Genomic DNA, 23,579 nt, shown 5'->3' on the forward strand with positions numbered 1-23,579 from the left:
GACAAATCTGACTCTGCTTCATGTACACGCACATCATGCAGCGCCTGCTGTTAAAGTTTCAAACTCACAGCGGTTTATCATAAACATTTCATTGATCATTTTTCCCACAACTCACAGCAAAAACAAACATAGAAGCGTTATCTGATTGACAAGCAACACCTACACGTGTTCAAAAGAATCTAAAACACCAAATGTAAAACGAATTTATGCCACATTTTCTAAACTAATAATGTCAATGTCCTATCCAGTTCACTAAGATATACCCGACTCAAACAGAGGAATCACTAGTCTGAATCAGTCTGATATCATTCAGTTCTCACTAAATCTTAGATGACTCCATCTCTCACTAAACGCCACATTTATAATGATGTCTGATACAACATAAACGGAAAACAGTTTTGTCCTAAATCAGGTACATTTCTAATGTCAGTGAAACTTAAATGAAACTAAATTATTTCTATAGAAAAATAGTGATTCAGAGTTCTGTTAAAATAATAGTTTTTTCAAAAACAATATATATATATATATATATATATATATATATATATATATATATATATATATATATATATATATATATATATATATATATATATATATATATATATGCGCTATCCCTTTATTTTGTATTTTTACTACTTTATTATTATTATTTTATTTTATCTTTGTTTGATAATTATCTTATTTTAATGTTATTATCATTATTATTATTATTATTACTATTATTATATATATATATTTTTTTTTCTAAATTGTTTGGATTGGGAGTGGGGTGGAGGTAAGGACTTTGGAATGTAAAAATGTTTGCTGTGTTTACGCGATTGTTATTGTTGTGTAACCTGTAGTTATATGCAACCTAAAAAAACAAATATAAATATTGTAAAAATAAATAAATAAATAATAACAACAACAAAAATAAAAATAATAATAATAATAATAATATTTTTTATGTTTTTTGTGTTATTGCATTGACTTTGACAAGTCTTTTTTTTCTAGCATGTTTAACATTAAAATTGTATAAAAAAAAACATAAAAAAAGAGATAAAAAATAAAATAAAATAAAGAAAAATGTCAAATGCCAATTTTCAGGAACAATTTTAGTATTGAGGTGAGATCCCTCCTATTCAAATTACAAAAAAAATGTAATCTTGTGATGCTGTTCCATGGATGTGCCTGACTAAGAAAATCTGTACAAACATTTCCTCCATATCACACAAAATATCCTCTTATAGGACGAAACAAAACATGTCAAGGCACTAAATCAAAAGGAAATATTCAAACATAAACAGCGAAGAGATGTGAAATATTGATGCAAGGCTTTTTGATGTGTCTCATTAGGAGAGGAGGGTGAGAAACAGGACAATCTAACCTAATTTGTGTGTAACTGTGTGCATGATGGATGTTCATGTGTGTGTTATGATGTGTGGGGGATGTTGATGATAAACGAGATGCATTAGACAAACGGTTAGTGGTGCGCATGTGGGGCTCGGGTGTCTGGACGGTGGTCCTGTGGGTTTAATTACACTGGGAGGAAAGACCCCACCCAAGTCTGGAGAAGTGAAATGGGTATTGTACCACACACATACACAAGCGTTCCGCTAGCATTGGCAGCCTGGCTGTGGCACAGATGCCTGTTTAGTTGGCTTCATAAAATCCCCTTGTCTGACTCCTCTCATCTGCTGTAGCAGCAAAGCAGCATGGGAAATGAATCACCATAACCGCCCCCAGCCCAGTCCGTTCAATCTGACGGGTGGGGTCTGATGGGTGAATTTTTATGAGCTGCATTTTGAGAATAAATAAACCTTCGGAAAAAAAGCTTGGTTTTCCTTAACTCCAGCTATCAGACTCATTTTAAGCCATTTTTCCTAACAATAAAATGTGTAATGAGACACATTGAAGCTCCAACCTGAATTTAAAGCACCTTAAAAGTACCATAAAATAGTCCATACAACACATTGTGGCAGAATCAAACACCCAATTCCTGGTAGTACACCAGATTAAGCTCTGAAGCCATATGATAACTTTCTATAAAAAACATATTCAAATTTAAAGAGGCAGTTCAAAACCTTGTTTATATTCTTGTTAATCCCTAAAAAAACTTTAATTCACTTTCAAAACACAAGGAAGTAATTTTTATTAATGATACATATGGATTTATTTGCTTGTTACCAACATTCGATAAAAAATTCAAGTTAACAGCACCTTTGGAAATATGTTTTCTAAGAAAAATGATGACGTGTTCAATACGTATTTTCACCACTCTACTTATTATGTGAACTGCACATAATGTTTTAGATGCAGGATTACATGTTACAAGTGAAATTAAATGAAAATATATTCTCCATTGAAGTATATATTTTTTCAGGTGTTTAAGTTAGTATTCATGGTAAAAAGTAATATACAATTTCTAATATTACTAGTATATTTTTAGGCCAATCTCAAATCACCCTTTTATTTATTAAAAAAGTTGTTTTTAACCAGGTTAACAAGTTCTTAAGCTTCAAACGGTGTTTAGATAATTTTCAATCTGGTTTCAGAGCACATTACAGTACAGTGAGTGCTCTTATAAAGATAACCAATGATATATGCCTAAAACACAGATTCAGGCAAACTAACAGTGCTGGTATTGCTTGATCTCAGTGTCGATCACAGTATACTTCTGGATAGGCTGGAAACCTGGGTTGGGCTGTCTGACACAGTCCTCAAATGGTTCAGATCTTACTATACACTCATGATTACTATAGGTGACCATAGGTCGAGGTGGACACCCATGACATGTGGAGTCTCAAAAGGCTCAATTCTGGCACCTCTCCTGTTCAACCTTTACATGCTCCCTCTGAGCCAAATAATGAGAAAGAACCAAATCTCCTACCACAGCTATGCTGATGACACTCAGATCTACTTCGCTTTACTGCCTAATACAGCCCCATTGACACCCTCTGCCAATGCATTGATGAAATGAACAGTTAGATGTGCCAAAACTTTCTTTAGTTAAAGAGAAACCCGAAGTCATTGCGTTTGGGAACAGAGATGAGCTTCTGAATATGAATGCATACCTTGGCTCTAAGGGTCAAACAACAAAAAATAAGGTCAAGAATCTTGGTGTGATTCTGGAGTCAGATATGAGTTTCAATAGTCATGTCAAAGCAGTAACTAAATCAGTAAACTATCATCTCAAAAACATTGCAAGAATTAGATGCTAAGAGAAACTTGTTCATGCTTTTATCAGCAGCAGAATGGATTACTATAATGGGCTTCAAACTGTCCTTCCCAAAATGACAGTCAGACAGTTGCAGCTAAACCAGAACGTTGCAGCCAGGATTCTTACTAGAACCAGAAAATCAGAGCACATCATACCAGTCCTCAGGTCTTTACACTGGCTCTCGGTTACATTTAGAATAGATTTTAAAGTATTGTTGCTAGTCTATAAATCCCTAAATGGTCCAGGACCTCAATACATTACAGATATGCTCACTGAATACAAACACCAACAGATCACTCAGATCTTTAGGATCATGCAAACTAGAATTCCAAGGGGGTCAGTCAAAGCAGGGTGAATCGGCTTTCAGCTATTACGTCCCTTGCTGCTGGAATCAGCTTCCAGAAACGATCAGATGGGCTCCAACATTAGACATATTTAAATCAAGACTGAAAACACATCTGTTCAGCTGTGCCTTCACTGAATGAGCACTGTACTACGTCCAACAGATCGCACTATTGTGTCTTTCTTTTCTTTTTCTTTCTTTTATAACCTGTTTTATCACAATTTAATATGTTTTTATTTGTTTTTTAATAAATTTTCTTATCTGTTTTTTGTTTTCTTATACTGTTTTATTCTTGTTTATGTAAAGTACTTTGAATTGTCACTGTGTATGAAATGTGCTATATAAATAAACTTGCCTTGCCTTGTCTAATGAAAGTTGTGTTTCTTAAATGTAAATTTATTATGAAGCTGCAATTTAGTGCGTTTAAAATATATTAATATAAAAATTTACCCTCGGATATCACAAGTTAAACTTGCAATTAAGCATTTTATATGGGCTTTAAAAATGTTAATCAGCATGTGACAATAAATTTATTTTATTAATAAATGTTTAAAACCCATAATTTGAAATGTACTTTAATATAATATGAACAATTTAAAATGAATTGAATAGTATATCAATAATATTACATCATCTTCATGTACAACTTTTAAAGTATTAAACACACATTCACAACAATTTATTAAATAACCTTTGGACTTTGTAGTTTTCTTCCAATACTTTTAAACTGGCAGTTCCACCACACTTTTAAGCATAAATGAAACTTGACATGAATGCAAACAATTAGTTTCAAAGTTTTTTTTCAGTCATCATAAAAAAGCTCTTATGTCATTGACTTCTTTTTATTATGAAATTCTCATATTTTAAGTATGGCGCACGTGTCAAAAACTTGAGACTACTGTATGTAGTGGCCTGTTCAGACATGCGCTCAGAGGAAGTGGTCATAGAGTCTGTTTGTGTAGCTGCAGGCAGTTACTGTGAGAACATATGCTGTGGGCACAGCAAATGAGATAGAAAGCGGTCACTGAGTGGACATGAATATTTAACTGGGACAATATCAGTCTGGCAGAGTGTCAGCCAATTGTAATGGCTCAATGCTTCTTTTCTGCAGTGTCAATTCAAACAAATAAACACGAAGCTCTGCCAAACAGCTGACCTGAGCAGCACACCGTTCTGTTAGCCACAAATCACTTTTGTTTAGATTCATTCCACGGATGCCTTTGGTAAATTTGGGAAGTTGTTAATGATCAGTCAGATGACATTTGTGTGAACGTCCTGTGGATTGGACATCACATGAGGTTTCAAATCTCATTATGTTAACATATTTATATATTCAATTATGACAGTAATAAGGAGTTTCTACACAGATATTCTCATTTTAGCAGTTTTATCGAGTTTAGAATTTTTTTTTTTTTTTAATCAGTGATGATGATCTCTTAAGATGTTTCATGCCCACAAAAATGTACCATACTTTTGACTCTGGTGTTGTTCAAAACCCAATCCATCAGCATCTTAACACAACTAGCAAATGTGTGTGTACCTTTTATTGCTTGCAATCAAATGTCAAATGTTAGACCTTGTGATGAATTTTTCTTTGATCCCCACAAGGAAAATAGCTGATAAATCACAAAGAATTAAGTATTCTGAAAATGTCAAAATGCAGTTTGTTTTCTGTGAGGGTCGGGTTTAGGTTTTTGGGTTATCATTGTGTCTATGGGAAATCTCAATAAAGGTAGCTGAACAAGTGTGTGTGTGTGTGTGTGTGTGTGTGTGTGTGTGTGTGTGTGTGTGTGTGTGTGTGTGTGTGTGTGTGTGTGTGTGTGTTAATTAGGTCTGTTTCAAAATGCCAATATTTGAAAACCGATATTTAGAAATCAACTATATACACGCACTGTCCATTTAATAAAAGTCTCATCAAAAATCCATAGCAACAAAATTTGAACAGCCCTACTTGAAAAAAACAAACATTTTTTATATGCTTTATACATATGCATTGATGAGTCTTTATTTGTGAATAAAAGTCTAAATAAATCCATTCTGTAAAAAAATCAAACAAAAGGTGCTCAGGGGTAGCTTAATTAATGTGCCGGAGCTCTAAAACTGTCGTTTTAGGGAATAGCCATGTCAAAATTTGGACACACTTTACAATAAGGTTCATTAGTTAATGTTAATTAATGCATTTACTAACATGAACAAACAATGAACAAAACATTTACTACTGTATTTGTTCATGTTAGTTAACGTTAGTTAATGAAAATACAGTTGTTCACTGTTAGTTCATGTTATCTCATGGTGCATGAACTAATGTTAACAAGCATGGACTTGGATGTTAATAATGCATTAGTAAATGTTCAATTATGATTAATAAATGCTGTACATGTGTTGTTCATGATTAGTTCATGTTAGTAAATGCATTAACTAATGAACCTTATTGTAAAGTGTTACCCAGAATTTTCCCCTAGACTGACTTTTGCTGTTTAAATACATTCTGTGTTTAAACTTTGTTTTTTATTTAAAAACAAAACCATCTTAAAGGTTTCTTTATAAAAAAAAATTTAAGCTTAAAAGCTTTAGTCAAATAGTCTTTCAGAAGAAGGAAAGAGGTCTCTTGCACTATAAAAAAGTGTAATGGCAAAAACCCAAGACAACAAATATTTTATGTTGCTTTAACCTATTTTAATATTTTAAGTTTATCAGTTAAACACAGGAACTTAATATTTTCAGATTGATTTATTTAAGTTGAAATTACTAAAAAAGATCATTTGATATAACTAAAACATTTGAGGCAGCAATAATTTTTGTATGTGTATTATGCAAAAAAAAAAAAAAACTAATTCAATTAGATTACACACTAAGTTATGCGTAACAAAATGAAATGACACGCGAAAAACATATTGAACACATAAAGAAAGGGAGGTGTCGAAAGGCAGCGAAAGCCCAGACAGCAGCTGAAATCTCTAAGTTCTTCAGCATCTGCCCTTTCACCAATTTAAATGAATATGAGCAGCTTCAGTCGAACATCTACATTAGCAGGAAGATGAAGATGAAACCAGGGTGGACATTTCAGCAAAACAATGATCCAAAACACAGCAAAGGAAACTCTCAAAGGCTTTCAGAGAAAGAAAATCAACCTGTAGAATGGCCCAGGCAATCCCCTGACTTTAATCCAATTGAGAGTACAAATTAAAGATCTGATTTGACAGTCGAGACCTACAGAACCATCAAGATTTTTACACTCTGTTAAAGTCTGTGAAAAACTCACACCTGAGCAATGAATGTGACTTCATTCTCCATATGAGAGGCATCTTTAAGCTGCCATCATCAAAAAAGCCCTAAAGTATTTAATAGTTAATTTAAGCAGTTCAGTACTTTCTCCTTGTGTCATTCCATAGTTATTATACATCACTCATTTTTCAGATGTTTTTGTTTTGTTTTGTTTTATTTTTATGTTTGTATTTTTACCGAAATCTGGTTCAATACCATGTCAACAGCTCCTTTAGAAATATTATTCTCAGAAAAAAGCATAACATGTTTACTACTTATTTCCCTGCTGTATATTCATTGTATTATTTCCATAATAAGTACTCTTTTGATAAGTGTATTTATTTTTCAGAAAGGTCACGCAATCTGATCAAATTTGAACATTTAAAAAGCAAAGAAATACAACATGCATAATGCTACCATGTTATTGGTGTCTATGCAGTGGCTATGATGCATCTGGGTCAAACTGAGTGACCAACACCCAGATATGCATTTCTGCAAACTGTTCTTTCCCCTGGGATGCTTTTGATCTACTTGGGCTTTGACTTCTTTTTGGATGACAGCGGAGGTTCAAGGCGTGACTCGACCCATCCATGCGTTCATGAGAGCAGATGTTTGTCTGCCCTCCGTCCATAGCAAGTGCGGGGTTTCGGATTAGGCCTACTGAGTCAAATAACAAGCCAAGAGTCCACAGCTGGTCCACACACACCACATAAACAACAGAAGGATCCAGACTGACAACACTGCACACATATTAATATGCAATACAGTGCAAGTGGATATTATAAGTGGAAAAATCACTTAAATAAGAGGATTTAGAGCCCCTACTCAAGGGGGGACCACAGCCAGATTAAATAGGGATTAAACCTACAATAATTCCCCCACATCAAGCATATTTGGGGTCATAAAGCAACTCCAGCGTTCGTATCTGAATACGTGTTGAGGCTTTTTGAAATCTTATGCCATGGACCCTTTTCAGGAGACTCATTTAACGTTCATCAGCATCTTAAATCCTTCAAAGTTTTTAATTCTCCGATTTTTTTTAAACCTATAGGTATTTCTGTATGTATTATACCATCTGTGCGTCTAATGACAAATGCGGGACAGTAAATTTGAAGTTGTTCTTTCTTCTGGCTACGTTAACAGTCTCACACGTTTTTTTTTTCTTTTTCTGAAAGTATTGATAACACCATCATGGAGTTTTTCTTTTAGAAACAGGATTGTAAAAAGGTGATTTGTTGTACTCTCTCATTCACTGTGCTTAAAGTTTACCCAACTATGACAATATCTGCTATTGAAGGGCGAAGCAGTGGTGCAGTAGGTAGTGCTGTCGCCTCACAGCAAGAAGGTCGCTGAGTCGCTGGTTCTTAGTTGACTTTTCTGTGAGGAGTTTGCATGTTCTCCCTGTGTTCGCGTGGTTTTCCTCCAAGTGCTCCGGTTTCTCCCATAGTCCAAAGACATGCTGCGGGTGAATTGGGTAGGCTAAATTGTCTGTAGTGTATGAGTGTATGAGGGTGACAGGCCCAGACGACAGGCCGGCCGGAATGTGTAAAAAAAAAAAAGTCGTTATCATATGGACAAGTCTAAAATGGCTTGTTCCAAAGAGCCGACCCCGCAACCATACGGGACAAAGAAGAAGAAGAAAACAATATCTGCTATGGAAAATCCCAGAAATGAAAAGAGTTCATCGTAGCTTAAAGTCAGTCTAAACCGGAAGTTGCTGAGACTTTTATTTCAGTGTGTTGATGTACTAGGGGGTGGGGCTTCTATTTGTGCGTCATTTCCTCATAACAAACTAATGATAAGAGGGGCATAGTTTGGAATATTGTGGTTGAAGTGTCAAACTGTCAACAGCAGAGAAGAACCACCACTATAAACTCAGAAACAAATGGTCAGACAGATTGACGATTACCAAAACAAAGCATTTGTTTTTTTTTAGTGGATTAACCTGCACTGATTAATTGTTCACCTAGGCCATGTCCACACGTACATGGGTATTTTTTATAAAATTTTTCCCCGCTTTAAAAAAAATCAAAAAAATCTCCGTCCTCATGAAAATGCAAAAACCAGTCATTGGCAAAAACACATTGTGATGTATGTTAAGGACACGCCGAACCAACAGGGGGCGATAATGACACTTTTATGCTGGGTTCACACCAAATGTGGCTTTAAGTATTTGCACAAGTAAATTGCATACAAATCAATGCAAACGTGAGGAAGCGGATTACCGCCCCTGCAGGCGAAAGTCACAAAATATGCGAAGCATTTGCAGCAAACATTCGGAATTTGCACCATTTGCATCTTCTGCGTTTGGTGTGAACCTAGTCGTGTTGGCCAATCAGAAAGGAGAAAACAGCACAAAGATGAAAACTCCGGTCATAGTGTCCACATGACCACACGGTCAAAGGATTTTTGGAAAATCTTCTCCCTGCTCAAAGTTTTCAGACAGTATCGGCTCCAGTCACCTGACACTGGATTTTGATGTGAACAAACAGCCAAACTGCATAGAAAAAAAGTGCGGTTTTGAAAATACCTGTGTTTATGTGGACAGGGCCTTAAAGAATAACAATGTGCACTAGTAAAATAAATTTTGATTTTAGACAGACTTTAACTTCATATGCACAAGTCACACTGATATTGACAATGTCACTGATAAAATGGTAAAAAAAAATATATATATATTACATTTCCTATTATTAACCGAGTCAAAATATTAGTTAACCTTACTTAATCAAACATTATAAATTCAATTGTACCAACAAAACTCAATTTTGTGGATTGAATCAGGAAGAAATAGCTAGTATAGGGCTGTGATAAGCTGACTTTGGAAGTGCTAAGAGTCTGGATCTGAGTTATCAATGTTCTTTTTGTGTGTGACACACATCTAGTCTTTTATAACAATATAATTATAGACATTCATTTTCTTATAGCCACAGTTGGCCTCATTTTTAGCACTTAGATCCCAATGTGCTGGATAGTATTCTGCTAATGTGTTTCAACAGAGCCTACTCAACTAAAGCAACAAGGTGCAAAATTGCAGAATGAAAATGGACCAAAGTAATCTTTGTTTGTTTGGAGTTTGCTTCAGAAATTTTAAACACTTTGCATGGAGCTGCACTTTTTGGAAATGTTTGCTGCTTCTGTTGAACTACTACTATATTTGTGGCGATTATGTAACAAGTGGATGTGGCTCTGTAGCTCCACCTTTTTTATTTGGGAATTTCTTCTGTTCAGCCATCTCTTTTTTTTATTTTAATGTACTTTTTTGTGAAGCCATAACTCTAACACATAAGTACACATGAAATCAGATTTGGTTAGCTCTCATTGCTAGTGTCAACAACTTATCTGTGGATTTCATTAAGAAAAACTTTGTTTGCCTTTGTAATCTAAAACTAAAATTGGAAAATGCACTTCCTGTTGGCTTTCAGGTAAAGTCTTAGATTACGTCTGTCTGAGCGTATTGGGCGTGATTAACATACTTAACCACGCCCCTTCAACAGTTGTGACATCGCAATGACAACAAACCGAAATGGTGAGGAGGAGGTGTCTGTTACGTTGTAATAACTCTCCCAAAACCCTTTTCCCGATCTTTCTGAATGAATTGACTATTATACATACAATCACAAAAAAAAATGACTGTTCATGTTGTTTAAAAAACAATGTAAAAACAGGGCACAACACACCCAGTCTGACTTGCTTCAGGATATTTTAGAATAAAACAAATATATATATACTGAGTCTGATAAAAAAAAAAGATAAATACAATTTACAAACACATTTAGCAAATAAATTCCTCAATGACCCCCAACACAAGATTTTGTCTAAACAGATGATGTGAGTGAGATCAATTCACTGGTTAATGTCCAATAACATCGTCTCAGATATTGTTTTAATAATTAAAAAAGAAATGGCTAATGTAACGTTAGGGTTACCAAACATCAGGCACCCACATCCAAATGCAAGACAACTAGCGATTGTTATTATTTATGGAGGGAAAAATAGCAATTTCCTATTTGAGAAACCAATACTGTAGAAAGAATATTTAGTAGAAAAATACTGTAGAAACCTTTTTTATTACAGATATACTGCACCAGTTTCCTGCGTGTGACAATTATATTCTTTTGAACACATGGGATGACAACAGTCCTTTATCTGCAAATGCAATATTGTAATTTTGCAACTTTGGATGGAAACATAGCTCTTGACTGCTCTAATGGGGAAGGAATAAATTACATTAGCTATTAGGTATTACCTTCTTAGAAAGGCTTGCTGTGCTCTAGAATGCTAATAGACTCAGAGTAATTGTTGACTGTCAACATACTTAAACCCTCTTTGGGAAGTTTAATGCATCGCCTCGACAGGTATCAAAGCCCTGCTTCAGTAACAAATCCTCCTGGTTTAGCAACAAATATCATGAGTATTACTGTAAGACCTAAAAGCTATAAATCATCTAAAAATGAAACTCATCCTGGTGTTTTTCTAATGTTGTATGCCATTTTCTTTTCTGACAAAAGGAAAAAAAGAATAGGAAAAAAATTTAACCAAACAGTACACATTATAATGTTCAAAATTGTATTATGCATTATATCTTTTTTTTCTTTTGTATTTTATTTGTCATATTTTGATGAACGAAAAGACCCTTTTCATCATGCCATAAAGTTTTTTTTCTTTGCTTGTTATTAAGATGAGTCATATCATATTATACACATATTTTGCAACCTTTTACAATTTCACATGAGTCACATGACATTTTGTCTAATTTGGCAAACCAGATCAAGTTCACTAAAGGAATTATTTGATCACAAACTTAACATCGCAAGTTGTTAAAGGGCCACGAAAAACCAAAACACATTTTTTGAGATGTTGACAGTCATATATGTGTCCCACGCTGCTAAAAACATTATTAGGACACATATATTCCACAGAAAAGTGAAAATTGGATGTTTTTGCATTCATTCATTCATTCATTCATTTCCCTTTAGGCTTTATTAATCTGGGGTCGGCACAGTGGAATGAACCACCAATTTATCCAGCATAGGTTTTACACAGCGGAGATTTTACCTTCCAGCTGCAATCCATCACTGGGAAACATCCATAATCAATCATTCACACATATACACTACGGACAATTTAGCTTACCCAATTAACCTATAGCACATGTCTTTGGACTTGTGGGGGAAACCTGAGCACCCAGAGGAAACCCATGCGAACAGGGAGAACATGCAAACTCCACATAGAAATGCCAACGGACCCAGCCGAGGCTTGAACGCTTGAACCTTCTTGTTGTGAGGTAATCATGCTACCCACTGCGCCAGCGTGAGACCCTGTTTTTGCATTATTTAGAGCAAATTCGTTCCTCCTGTTTTAAAACGCCCATGAGATCCTTGTGAAATTTCAGCGTGGAGACTGGATGTTTATACCGGCCCATAGAACGTAATGTCTTTGAGTTTTCATCTTTAACTAATGAGAAAGACTTCCAAGTCTTTCCAGACCGCCAATCAGCGTGCTCTATTGTGAATGAGGTGCAACTACATTAATATGCCTGATAGCTTCAAAGACTTTTTTTTCCTCTTACAGTGTTCAGACTCAGAGAGCACTACGTTGTGTTGCCAACCATAATTAAAATAAGTGGAAGAAGAAGAAGAATTTATTCGGAGACAAGGGTCGTCAGTGTTGTGTTTATAAATGTGCCGTAACAAAAGGTTTTGTTTCGATTTTCCCACAATGAGAGCACCGCTGTGTGTGGACACGTGTGGATTACAGTGGTCTGCTAACATGCGACAAAAATATGTTTGTAAAGAACATTTTTACCCGAGAGCTTTTCGCATCTGGAAAATGTGAAATGCGGATTTGCCACTCGTCTACTTTTAAAAAAAGACGCGGTTCCAGTTGGTGTTGATTGTCCCGTCTCTACGGATTTATTATGTGTGCGATCAATGTTCTTTGCTTAAGTTTATTCAGAGGCAAAGTTAGTTAGTATCATCAGCAGTACTCTTTCAGTTTTTAAAGACATACCTTGGTCAAAATGATTGAGTTACTAAGTTTACCATACGTTAATATCACTACAACATTATGGACTGAAAGATCCACTGTAAATGCTGCTCTCCGAATGTAAACATGCTAACACCTTAATCAAACTATTACCTTGTGTAGGATTTTCAACACATTCTGTGAAAGGATATACACACTCGGCTGTGTTTATATCAAAGAATATATCAAACTCCATTTAAACTACACTCTTCCAGCAGTTCCTCGTATCCAATATCTCGTTTGTCAGTGGGGCATGCATGAAATGTTTCTAAATGAAAGTGAAAGTGCCAAACTGTAGTTCAAGTTGACAAATTAAGAATGAAACACCCGAAATTCCATGAAACTCCAGAGGGAAAATGGATAGCGTGGTGACGTGATGAAGTTAATCGTATTATGTGCTATAACATGTAAAACAGGATTATGAAAGGAACATTCAAAAAGCAACTCATGTAAACACCTTAATCATATTATTATCTTATTCAGATTAAGGCAAATAGTTTGATTATTAATGTCCATGTAAACATAGTCACTGTCTGTCTCCTCTGCATTTGTGTTGCCGCTGTGAAAATCAGCATGTGCATGTACTAAAACTCCTCCTTTTTCATGCAACCCCTTCCCTCTATTGCCACTTCCACTAAAACAAAGCTGGACTCTCCCACTTTCCTGACTTTTCCAAACTAGCAATGTGAAAACACCCTGCTAAGACAGGGGTGTTTCATTGCCCTTTAAGATCTCATCTGAAACTACAGAAAAGTAACATAAAATATCACTACTAGAAGTTTGCTCTACATTAATTCGATGCAGGAGATCTCATTTGTGCCTTTCTTTCCTATGGGATGCCAATCCTGATGATCCATGCAATCTAAATAGGCCATCGCAGATCTAATCAGCTTCAAACAAAAACTTTCCTTTTTCATTTCACCAAAAACAAAATGCATCTCCCCTCTATTTAGACATACGCTCATTAACACCCTAGATTGAGCCATTAGAGATTTATTCGTCACTCCAGAGAATTGCCATGACCTAAATCCAGTGCCAAGCATAAAACACAAGGGAAAACACAAAACATTAACAGGAGTCAGACACAAAATGTTCTTTATGGGGATGAAAATAAAAACAACGGTTAAATTGTTTCTTGGAAATCTGGATACGACCACACTGTTCAAGAGTGTTGATGTGGGTTAGCTGGAAGCGGGGCTAATTTCAAGTGTGTAGGGCTAATTTGAGCTATGAATTGCTCTTCAAAGCGCCCATCTTCAGGTTGCCATGGCTACTTGGGGACTAGATGTGCTGCTGAGTTGCCATTCAGCACTGTAGTTTACTGCAGACACACACACCTGTAATGCCACTAAAACACACTGCGAGAGCAAGGGGACACAGCAGGACTCCTGACACTGGAGAATGCCAAACCAGGGGGTTCAAAATGAGGAAGGAGGTTTATTTTTTCCACTTGCTGTGCTCTGGCTTCCTGCCAATTTTTAAAGTTAAAATTTGAAAATCCTTTAAAATCCTTTTTTAAATGGAAAGTTCATCAAAATGTGGTTCAAACCCTTTATGAGTTTCTATCTCCTGAAGAATAGGTGACCCTGGAGCACAAAATTAGTCTTGCACAAGTATACTTTTAAGATTTGCCCACAAAAGTATATTATGCCAAAAATCATTTGAACATTAAGTAAAAATCATGTTCTATGAAGATATTTTGTAAATTTCCTTTCTCAATATTACCTAAGCTCAGTTTCTTTTTTTTAATCAGTAACTGCTAAGACGTTTTACAACTTTACAAAATATTTATAAGATATTTAGAGGCAATATTGGCAATTCTGGGAAACATCCATACACACTCATTCTCTCTCTCTCACACACGCACGCATGCACGCACGCACACACACACACAACGGCCAATTTTGTTTATTCAATTTACCTATAGCGCATATCTGTGGACTGTGGGGGAAACCGGAGCACCTGGAGGAAACCCACTCAAACTTGTCGCCTTTGAACTGTCAGATTCCATTTTTGTTCTTGAACAAATATTGTCCAATGCCAATAACCATACATCAATTGAAGAATTCCCAAAAATTGACCTTTTTTGAGTTTGTTTTTCGTGGTCACATATATTTTGTGATATATTACACATATATCAATGGCTACCTACTTTCAAAATATCTTCTTTTGTTCAACAGAAAAAAGAAAGTCAAACGGGTTTGAAATAGGTGGAGGGTAAGTAAATGATAAGAGAATTTTTATTTTTCTTGGTTGAACTGTCCCTTCAAACCCAAAGAAATAAAAATGTAAACACTACATGTGCAAGACTGGAAAGAAATGATATCTCAATAAGAGTTTCCACAAAGTCCCATGATCGAACTTTGATTAAAACCAATTACTTAATTTACTAAATGATTAATCGATCCATCGTTGACCTCAATGCAAGATTAGAATTACAACAATGATAGTTGAGTAAAATGACAATCTTGTGATTTAACTAAATCATATGAGAAAAAATATATATAAAAATTAATTGAGGAAAAAATGCAAGTCTATCTTGACTCTCAAGGGCATTTTGCTGCACAGTCAGACAATGAAACCATTAACAACCTAATGTCAGCTCGCAAATTGTTCAAACAATAATTCTGATATTAACACAATACATATAACCTCCAAACATAAAAAGTTAACTTACGATTTTAAAGTATATTTAACAATTTTCTTTTCATTCTTGTTTACAATACACTGCACATAATACACTCTCAGAAATAGTGTAAACTTTCACATAAACAAGAGAATACACGATAATAAAAAATTATAATGTACATAGCGAATAAAGAATAAGGTCACATGACAGAGTGTAAAAGTCTTGATGGTTCTGTGGGTCTCTTCTATCATATCAGATCTTTAATTTGTATTCTCAATTGGATTAAAGTCAGGGGATTGGCTGGGCCATTCTACAGCTTCATTTTCTTTCTCCGAAAGCATTTAAGAGTTTCCTTGGCTGTGTTTTGGATCATTGTTCTGCTGAAATGTCCACTTTGGTTTCATCTTCATCATCCTGCTAATGTAGATGTCGGACCGCAGCAGCTAATATTAATTTATAATGATAAAGGGCAGAGGGTTGCTGAATAACTATTGTGAGATTTCAGTTGCTGTCTGGGCTTTCACGGCCTACACCTCCCTTTCTTCATGTGTTCAATACTTTTTTTCCTTCATCATTACATAATTTGTAAACTGATTAGATTTGTTTTCTTTCCATATATTTTGTGGATTTCTTTGATTGTTATCAACATCTGAGAAAAAAGTCAACGGCACTTTTAGAAATGTTTTCTCAGAAAAATGGTGACGTGTTCAAAACTTATTTTCCCCACTGTATTTATAGATAATAGTATTATTGTAGTTCTTATATAATATTATTAGTAGTAATTCTTATATATAGTATGCAGTCATATGTATAATTCTAAGTAGTTTTGACAGTTTAGATATGCCTAAATCAAGATTTTCATTAGTAAGTTTTTTTTTATTTTTTTTATCAAATGTAATATTTTTAAAGACTTTTTAGAGACCTGAAAGAACCCTCATACTTCTCCTAATCTATAAACCAGACAATAAAAGTAGAGAAATATAGAAAAAAAAGACATGAACTTTACCTTGCTGATGTGAAACTCCAGTCGTCGCATGTATCGCTCTATGGTCTTGATTTGCTAGGAAGCAAAAATGTAGAGTTATTTGCTGACAGAGGGGGAAAAAAAGCTTTTCACACAGGGATCAATGTAAGTTCGTATGCGCTAATTTTAAACATGGCTGACACCTGCGGCGATCAGAGTGCCGCAATAACAGATCAGTGCAGAAAAAAATGCAGCACATCACTTATGCAAAGCTGCTTATTCCTCCTGCCGCATGTTTCTCACTTCAAACTTCATCAAAAGTTTAGCACGGGTCAACTCATGCAGGATAAGAAGCATTAGTGAGTTTAGTGAACCTACCTTGTCAAGATCATACAGCACACCCTGAGAAAGAAGAAAAAAGCAACATTAGTGGAAACGCTGCAAGAAAAAATCATGATCTCCTCCTAGAAAATCTGATAGCAAGCTAAAAAGACCATATAGAAAGAATAGTTCAATCAGAAATTATACACTCACCCTCAGGCTTGTTGTAGGTAAAATTTTCCTGAGTAGGACATTTAAGATTTTTGGCTTAAAACTTGGTCATTGTTGATTTACAGTGCAATTCAATAGCACTCTGGGAGTCAAACAAACATAGGCTATACCTCAATTTATCATCAGAAGTTGCTGGTATACATTTTAGGTCACACTTTACAATAAGGGTTCATTAGCTAATGTAAGTTCATGTATTTACTAACATGAACTAAGAATGAACAATACTTGTACAGCATTTATTAGGTCATAGTTCAACATTGACTAATGCATTATTAACATCTAAATTCTTGCTTGTTATCATTAGTTAAAGCACTGTGAGTCATAAATGTTTTATTAATTGTTTGTTCATGTTAGTAAATGCATTAACTAACATTAACTAATACAACCTTATTGTAAAGTGTTCCCACATTTCATTAAACAAATTACTTTATTAAATTTGTTTTTCATGAAAGTGCCAGAAGCTTTTGACTTTAAATCACCAAGGACCACAGTTTCAGTTAAAAATCTTCTTTACATCTTGAACGGCTTGAGGGTGAGTAAAATAACGTCTAAAACGTGCTGCACTGCAATTAATCACTTCTTAATTAGATTTTAATGTCTTTTCTTTTTAACACTTGTTTTTCACATGTACACCAAAAAGTAAAAATTCTGCCCATGCATTATGCAAAAATATATGCTCTGAAAATAAACTTTAACGATTTCTGCAGTATTTTGTTATTCATATTACCAAAAAAAGGCATTTATTTAACTGAGAATAACTTTTTTCTAATTAAATATACTATAATTAATGGTTATAAATAAATTGTTATTTATTTCTGTAAAGGTAAATCTAAATTTACAGCTTGATTACTACAGTATTAGTATAGTCTATATTTTCCCCTGACCTTTTATACTAGTTTTTTTCAGCAGGGTTTTTTCAACATTCACTTACCAACCCAGGCTCATTCTGAAAACGTAGCCCCTTTCTGTAGACCGCGAAATACATCCCTGGAGGTATGTATTTGTGCAGTTTTTGTTTTCGCGAATCCGCGAGAGGCCGCTGTGCGCGCTTTTCACGCCCGTGTGTAAAAAGCCGCCGGAGGCCGCTGTCGAGCAACCAGCTGTCCGACTCACCGACTGACTGAATGACTGAACGATTGACTGGACGGCCGCCCAATCGGCAGACTCGGCCACCCTCCTCCTCCTTCTTCCCAAAACCCAAGCGACGATTTACAAAAGCCATGCAGAAGAAGAAAAGCCCTCGTGCGATTTTGACCGCGTTTTCATATATTACCACATTCTTGCCCCGTTACGAACTCGTTCACTTTATTTTTTGGATTCTGTTTTTGTCTTACCTGATTCTGGAACCGCTCTTCCACCGGGGAGCGCGAAGAGGAGCAGCGTCACATCACCCCATAACGTTCGCTTGAAAAAACAAAATGCAGCCATGCGTTCCTCCGGCCATGTAAATCGCAGCCTCCAGAAACTTCCGCAGGGCTACGCTTTCAGAATGAGCTTGGGTTGGCATTTACAAGCTACAGCAGGGGTTTTCAAACTTTTAAGACCCCCCCCCCACCCCCCACACCCCAAACAACCAAGTTTGTCCAATATCATTTGCGCCCACCCCCTAAAGATGGAAATGGAATTAAGACATTTGGAGTATGCATATATAATACAAGTATTACCATCATGTAGGACTTTTCGCCACATTTTGCAATAAGATCCACGCACATGGCTGTCAGTAAAGAACAGCAGACACACACATTCGCGAAATTTAAATTACAGTACATTCAAACAGAACTCTTCCACCACTCCTTAGTCATACTCGTGTACAATAGCCCAGTTTGACATGGGGGCATGAATGAAATGTTCAAGAGTGAAAGTGAAACTTCCAAACTGCAGTTAAAAATGTAAAAAATTAGGATGAAACACCCAAAATTACAAGAAACTCGGCAAGAAACATGTATAGCCTGGTGCCGCAACATTCAAAAAGCACTTCTTGTAAACGCTTTAATTATATTATTGTCTTATTCAGAATAAGGCAAATAACTATTACTGATGTCGATGTAAACGTAGTCAGTAGTGTCTTTAAAGTAAGTGAAAGATCCAGAAGGGCATCCTGCTTATTTTATTCAGAAGGGCACTTGTTTTGTCAGACGGCTCACCGGCTTTACTCTCATTCACCGGCATTCATTTTAAAAAGCACACGGTCCATTTTATTTGTATATTTTTTTACTCAAACGCAATAACTCTACAGGTGCCCGATAGTTAGCTGTGGAACTAATGTTAATCAGATTCACTCTAGTGAACGCATAAAAATCGTCATCATAATTTACTCGAGTGCCCCCCCCACAGGTTGAAAACCCCTGCACTACAGTATGTTCAGACAAGAGTGCTTTTTGAATCAGACTTGTCCATTTTTATGATGGTGAAAAAATTACATTAATTTCCAAAAGCAAAGAACTAAACAAAAATCCTGAAATCAAAACTAAACGGTAAAAAAATAATCACCTTTCTCCATTAACAGCAATTTAAAATGATCAGTGTCAACATTTAGTGTAAAAACTGTGATTATTTCATTATACTATTATATTTAACCAGTTTATATTAAGTTCATATCCCTCTCCACTGATTTTGACATAATCAACAAAAGATTTGTGCACTCTGACACAGCTCAAACTGTAGTGTGTAGACACCCTAGTGATGTCACATCCTGTCTCACCAGTCTGGAGTTCCTCTTCATGTCCTTCATGAGGGAAGTGAGTTTATCCAGCTCGGTTTGGTGCACCTCCAGATATTCACTGACAGAAAGAGAAAACAGCAAAGACTTGAGTGCTCTGCAGAGCTGCACTAACAATGACTGCACGTCAATATTACATCACAGCACTGATTCATGCCGTCATTGTGCAGACACACTGTACAAAATATGATCAATAAGTCACAAAAACATGTTTCTATTTTAATATAATTCATAAAAATTTGATTTCCATGTTTAAGCTTATTTTTTTCGACTAAAGAATTTATATATGTATTTTAAAGGGATAGTTCTTTTCAAAATGAACATTTATTTACTATTAACTCAATGGTTATAGAACTTTGAGTTATTTATTCTGTCAAACACAAAGCAAGATTTTTTTAAGAAAGGAAAAACAAATACTATGGAAGTCAATGTTTTCCAGCTTTCTTTAGAATATCTTCTTTTGTGTTCAACAGAATAAAAACTCATATAGATTTGGCACAAGTGAAAAGTGAGCAAATGTTCCTTTTCATTTTTGGGTGAACTATCCCTTTAAGTAATGCAAGTAAAAATTACTTGTAAGGATAATTTGATTGAAAAAAATACATACCAATAAGGGAGTGGCAACGCAGTGGCGCAGTGGGTAATGCTGTCGCCTCACAGCAAGAAGGTCGCTGGTTCGAGCCTCGGCTGGGTCAGTTGGCATTTCTGTGTCTAGTTTGTATGTTCTCCCTGCATTCGCGTGGGTTTCCTCCAGGTGCTCCAGTTTGCCCCACAGTCCAAAGACATGCAGTACAGGTGAATTGGGTAGGCTAAATTGTCTGTAGTGTATGAGTGTGAATGAGTGAGCATGGATGTTTCACAGAGATGGGTTGCAGCTGGAAGAGCATCCGCTGCGTAAAACATATGCTGGATAAGTTGGTTATTATAAAAGTCCTTGTGGGAGGTTGTATCTTTAATAAACGATGACAGTTCGCAGAATGATTAATGAATCCATATGAAACAGTCCCTTAAAAATTACGTCACGTCTTCAGTTTCGGGCTCAGGCGCGCTTTGCACTCACACTACAAGCGTACCATGTCAAAGACCAACCGAACCACACTCTGGAACAAACCTCTTCCGACCGGGCCATGGACAGCCAACTGAACCACGCTTGGGCCCTTTTCGCAGCAATTTACTTGTACCGCATGTCCTTGGACTTGTGGGGGAAACCGCAGCACCCGGAGAAAACCCTCGCAAACACGAGGAGAACATGCAAACTCCACACAGAAACGCCAACTGACCCAGCTGAGGCTCGAACCAGCGACCTTCTTGCTGTGAGGTGAACGTGCCACCCACTGCGCCACCGTGCAGCCTGAGCTGATTTAATTGTTTAATATAATGAAAGTTAAAATGACTTGTAATGTTAAACTACAAAATCATAAGTTAAAAGCACTCAAAAAGTAAGTGAAAAGATTAAAAAGCCTTTATTAGCATGGCTATTATTTAAAAAGTAAACAGCACTGTTGTGCAACACACCTACGCATTTCATCATTAGGCAAGTTTTGCAGAGGTTTTTTTTATTTTTTCACTTACTTTTCGAGTGTCTTATGATTTTGTTGTTTATCATTATGAATCCTTTATCCAAAGAGCACAGACACATTATTTACCCCTCAAGCACTTTTTACTTGATTTTGGACTTGTAAAGTTAAAACATTTAAGGCAACAGCTATTTTTTTCTTTCATACAGTACAGTGTGACTAGAAAGATGTGATAAAGAAATGTCCAGCAGCACTTACTCCAGGCCTTGCTTGAGTGCGCTGTAAACCTCCTCCACACGTTTAGGCTGTGGCTCTCGTGAGCTGCTGCTGCTGCTGCTGGATTTATGCCCGGACAGATGGGGCTTCCTGGGCTTGGAGATGGGCTTCTTCTGCACTGCCGAGTTCCCCATGAAGGAGTTGCACCTGAAGACATGCAAACAGATGTGGGTGAATATAACAAATTTCTCCTGAACATGTGGAGGTCAGTTTTTTTTACCACAAAATATGAATAAAGGTACTAGAATGCTTAAAGAAAACTTTGCTTTATTTTAAAGACAATTATGGACATCCCTTTTCATTTTTTACTGCCATAATGTAAATAAATAAATACAGATGTTAAAAAAGTATTACTGTAAACCCAATGCTACTACTGATAATAAAAAAAATAATAATAAAAAAAAATAAAAAATAAAAAAAAAAAATCGCAATTGTAGAAATTAATGAAATGGTTAAAATTGAAGAAATACGTTTTTGAAATATTGTGGATAAAATATTATTTATTATTATTTTGGTTATTCTTATTAATAATAATAATAATAATAATAATAATATTAAATTTATTTAATTTAATAAAATATAATAAAATAAATATGGAAATTTAAAAGAGGACACCCAGATGCTTCAAAGTATTGATAAATAATTTAAGCAAATATTATTTTAAGTGAAACCAGTGTATTTTTAGTATAATCAAGTACCTATTGTATTTGTAGATTTATTAATAGGCTAAATTACAGTTCTTGTAATTTTGAATTTATGTTTTAAAACTAGTCATTTTTAGTCATTTAGTCATTTAATTTTAGTCAGTTTTAGTGGCCGATCACACCGAACGCTCATTTCACGCACATCTATACCATAGCAAATCCTTTTCTCTTAACAGAGACTCAAAGGATTGATGTTCGAATGTCATTTAAACCCTCCTATAAGCTATTAGGATAACGCCTGTAGTGCTGTTCTCTTCCTCGCTGCTTCCTGACATTTAAAACTCCTGTCAAAATGTTTCAGCGTGCTTATTAGACCACTTCTGAGGTCATGGGCCCCCGCATCCAATATATATTCTCGGATCATAAAAACACAATGGCAGTTGGCTGTTGGACATGTCTGAACGTGTCGCGCACAGTCAAAAAGAGCACTGGAAGTAGAGCTACAGCAAATCTAGGCCATGGTGGAGAATGAGCACATGCTGTAGCCGGAGGGTCAGACATTCAGTCCGCCTAACTAAAGTAGATAAGTCTTTGGGCATTTACACTGACAGTTCTTTCACATGGAAAACACGCGTAGAATGGCTTTTCGCTCATTTACTCCACAGATTGTATTTTTTATGGAGGTTGCATCTCTTTGGAGTAAACAAGAAACGTATGATGTTGTTTTATGGAGCTGTTCTTGAAGGCATTGTCAGGTATGGTATCACAGTGTGGTTTGTCAACCTATTCGCACAGTGTAAAAGTTGATTTATACTTCTGCGTCAAACGCACGCGTATGCTACGGCGCAGCTTAGGCATGGACGCATAGCCCTCGCCGTGGCCGTCGGCGACGTTGTTGCGCACCTCTCTAAAAATGTTACTACACGTCGCAATGGCTCTGTGATTGGTTTGTGATAGGCTTGATAGCGCTGTGAGCAGGACCGGGAGCCGCGTGAGTCCGTTGGAGCGAGTGTTTACAAGTGTGGAGTCCCGTGAAGGAGCTCCAGATGAAAACTTTTGTTTTGTGTTTATCTCATGGTTAAAGCTGTTGCACGTCCGCTGATTCCTGCCTCAAAATGAACGAGTTTAAACCACTTGTACATTAAGAAAGCATTTAGAAAAAACAAAACACCAGCAGAAAAAACTCGACACAGAGGAACATAAACACCAACTGCCAGCTTGTGTTTCAGAAGTGTTATTGCAGAGATCAGAAACAGCCACAGAAGTAAAATGCACGGCAATGCGCAAGGTATGCGCCGTGGGTCATGCCGATCACTTGACGCAGAAGTATAAACCAGATGTAGTGAGTCAACGGATCGTTCCAGAACCGAACAAGCCACAGACCATGTTATCCTTAAAAGATTGGTTGGTGCCTACGAGTCTGAGATTGATTTCATTTTCAA

At 36.0% G+C, this 23,579-nt stretch overlaps 1 protein-coding gene across 6 annotated transcripts in view; it reads right to left on the bottom strand.

The window, feature by feature from the left end:
* The window catches only part of ripor2 (RHO family interacting cell polarization regulator 2), a 157,009-nt gene that overhangs the window by 34,799 nt on the left and 98,631 nt on the right, over window positions 1-23,579 (bottom strand). For all 6 annotated transcript variants that reach the window (XR_012394646.1, XM_021468090.3, XM_005159634.6 and 3 more), the window contains 4 exon segments: window positions 21,476-21,640; window positions 19,683-19,761; window positions 16,808-16,831; window positions 16,472-16,525 (listed from right to left, as the gene is read on the bottom strand). Coding sequence is in view for 5 of the 6 variants with exons in the window: in XM_021468090.3 (XP_021323765.2) it covers window positions 16,472-16,525; window positions 16,808-16,831; window positions 19,683-19,761; window positions 21,476-21,640 (322 nt within the window). In the remaining variant the exon portion in view is untranslated.

Source organism: Danio rerio, chromosome 19 (assembly GCF_049306965.1).
Source record: "Danio rerio strain Tuebingen ecotype United States chromosome 19, GRCz12tu, whole genome shotgun sequence".
In the NCBI taxonomy this organism is placed as follows: Eukaryota; Metazoa; Chordata; class Actinopteri; order Cypriniformes; family Danionidae; genus Danio; species Danio rerio.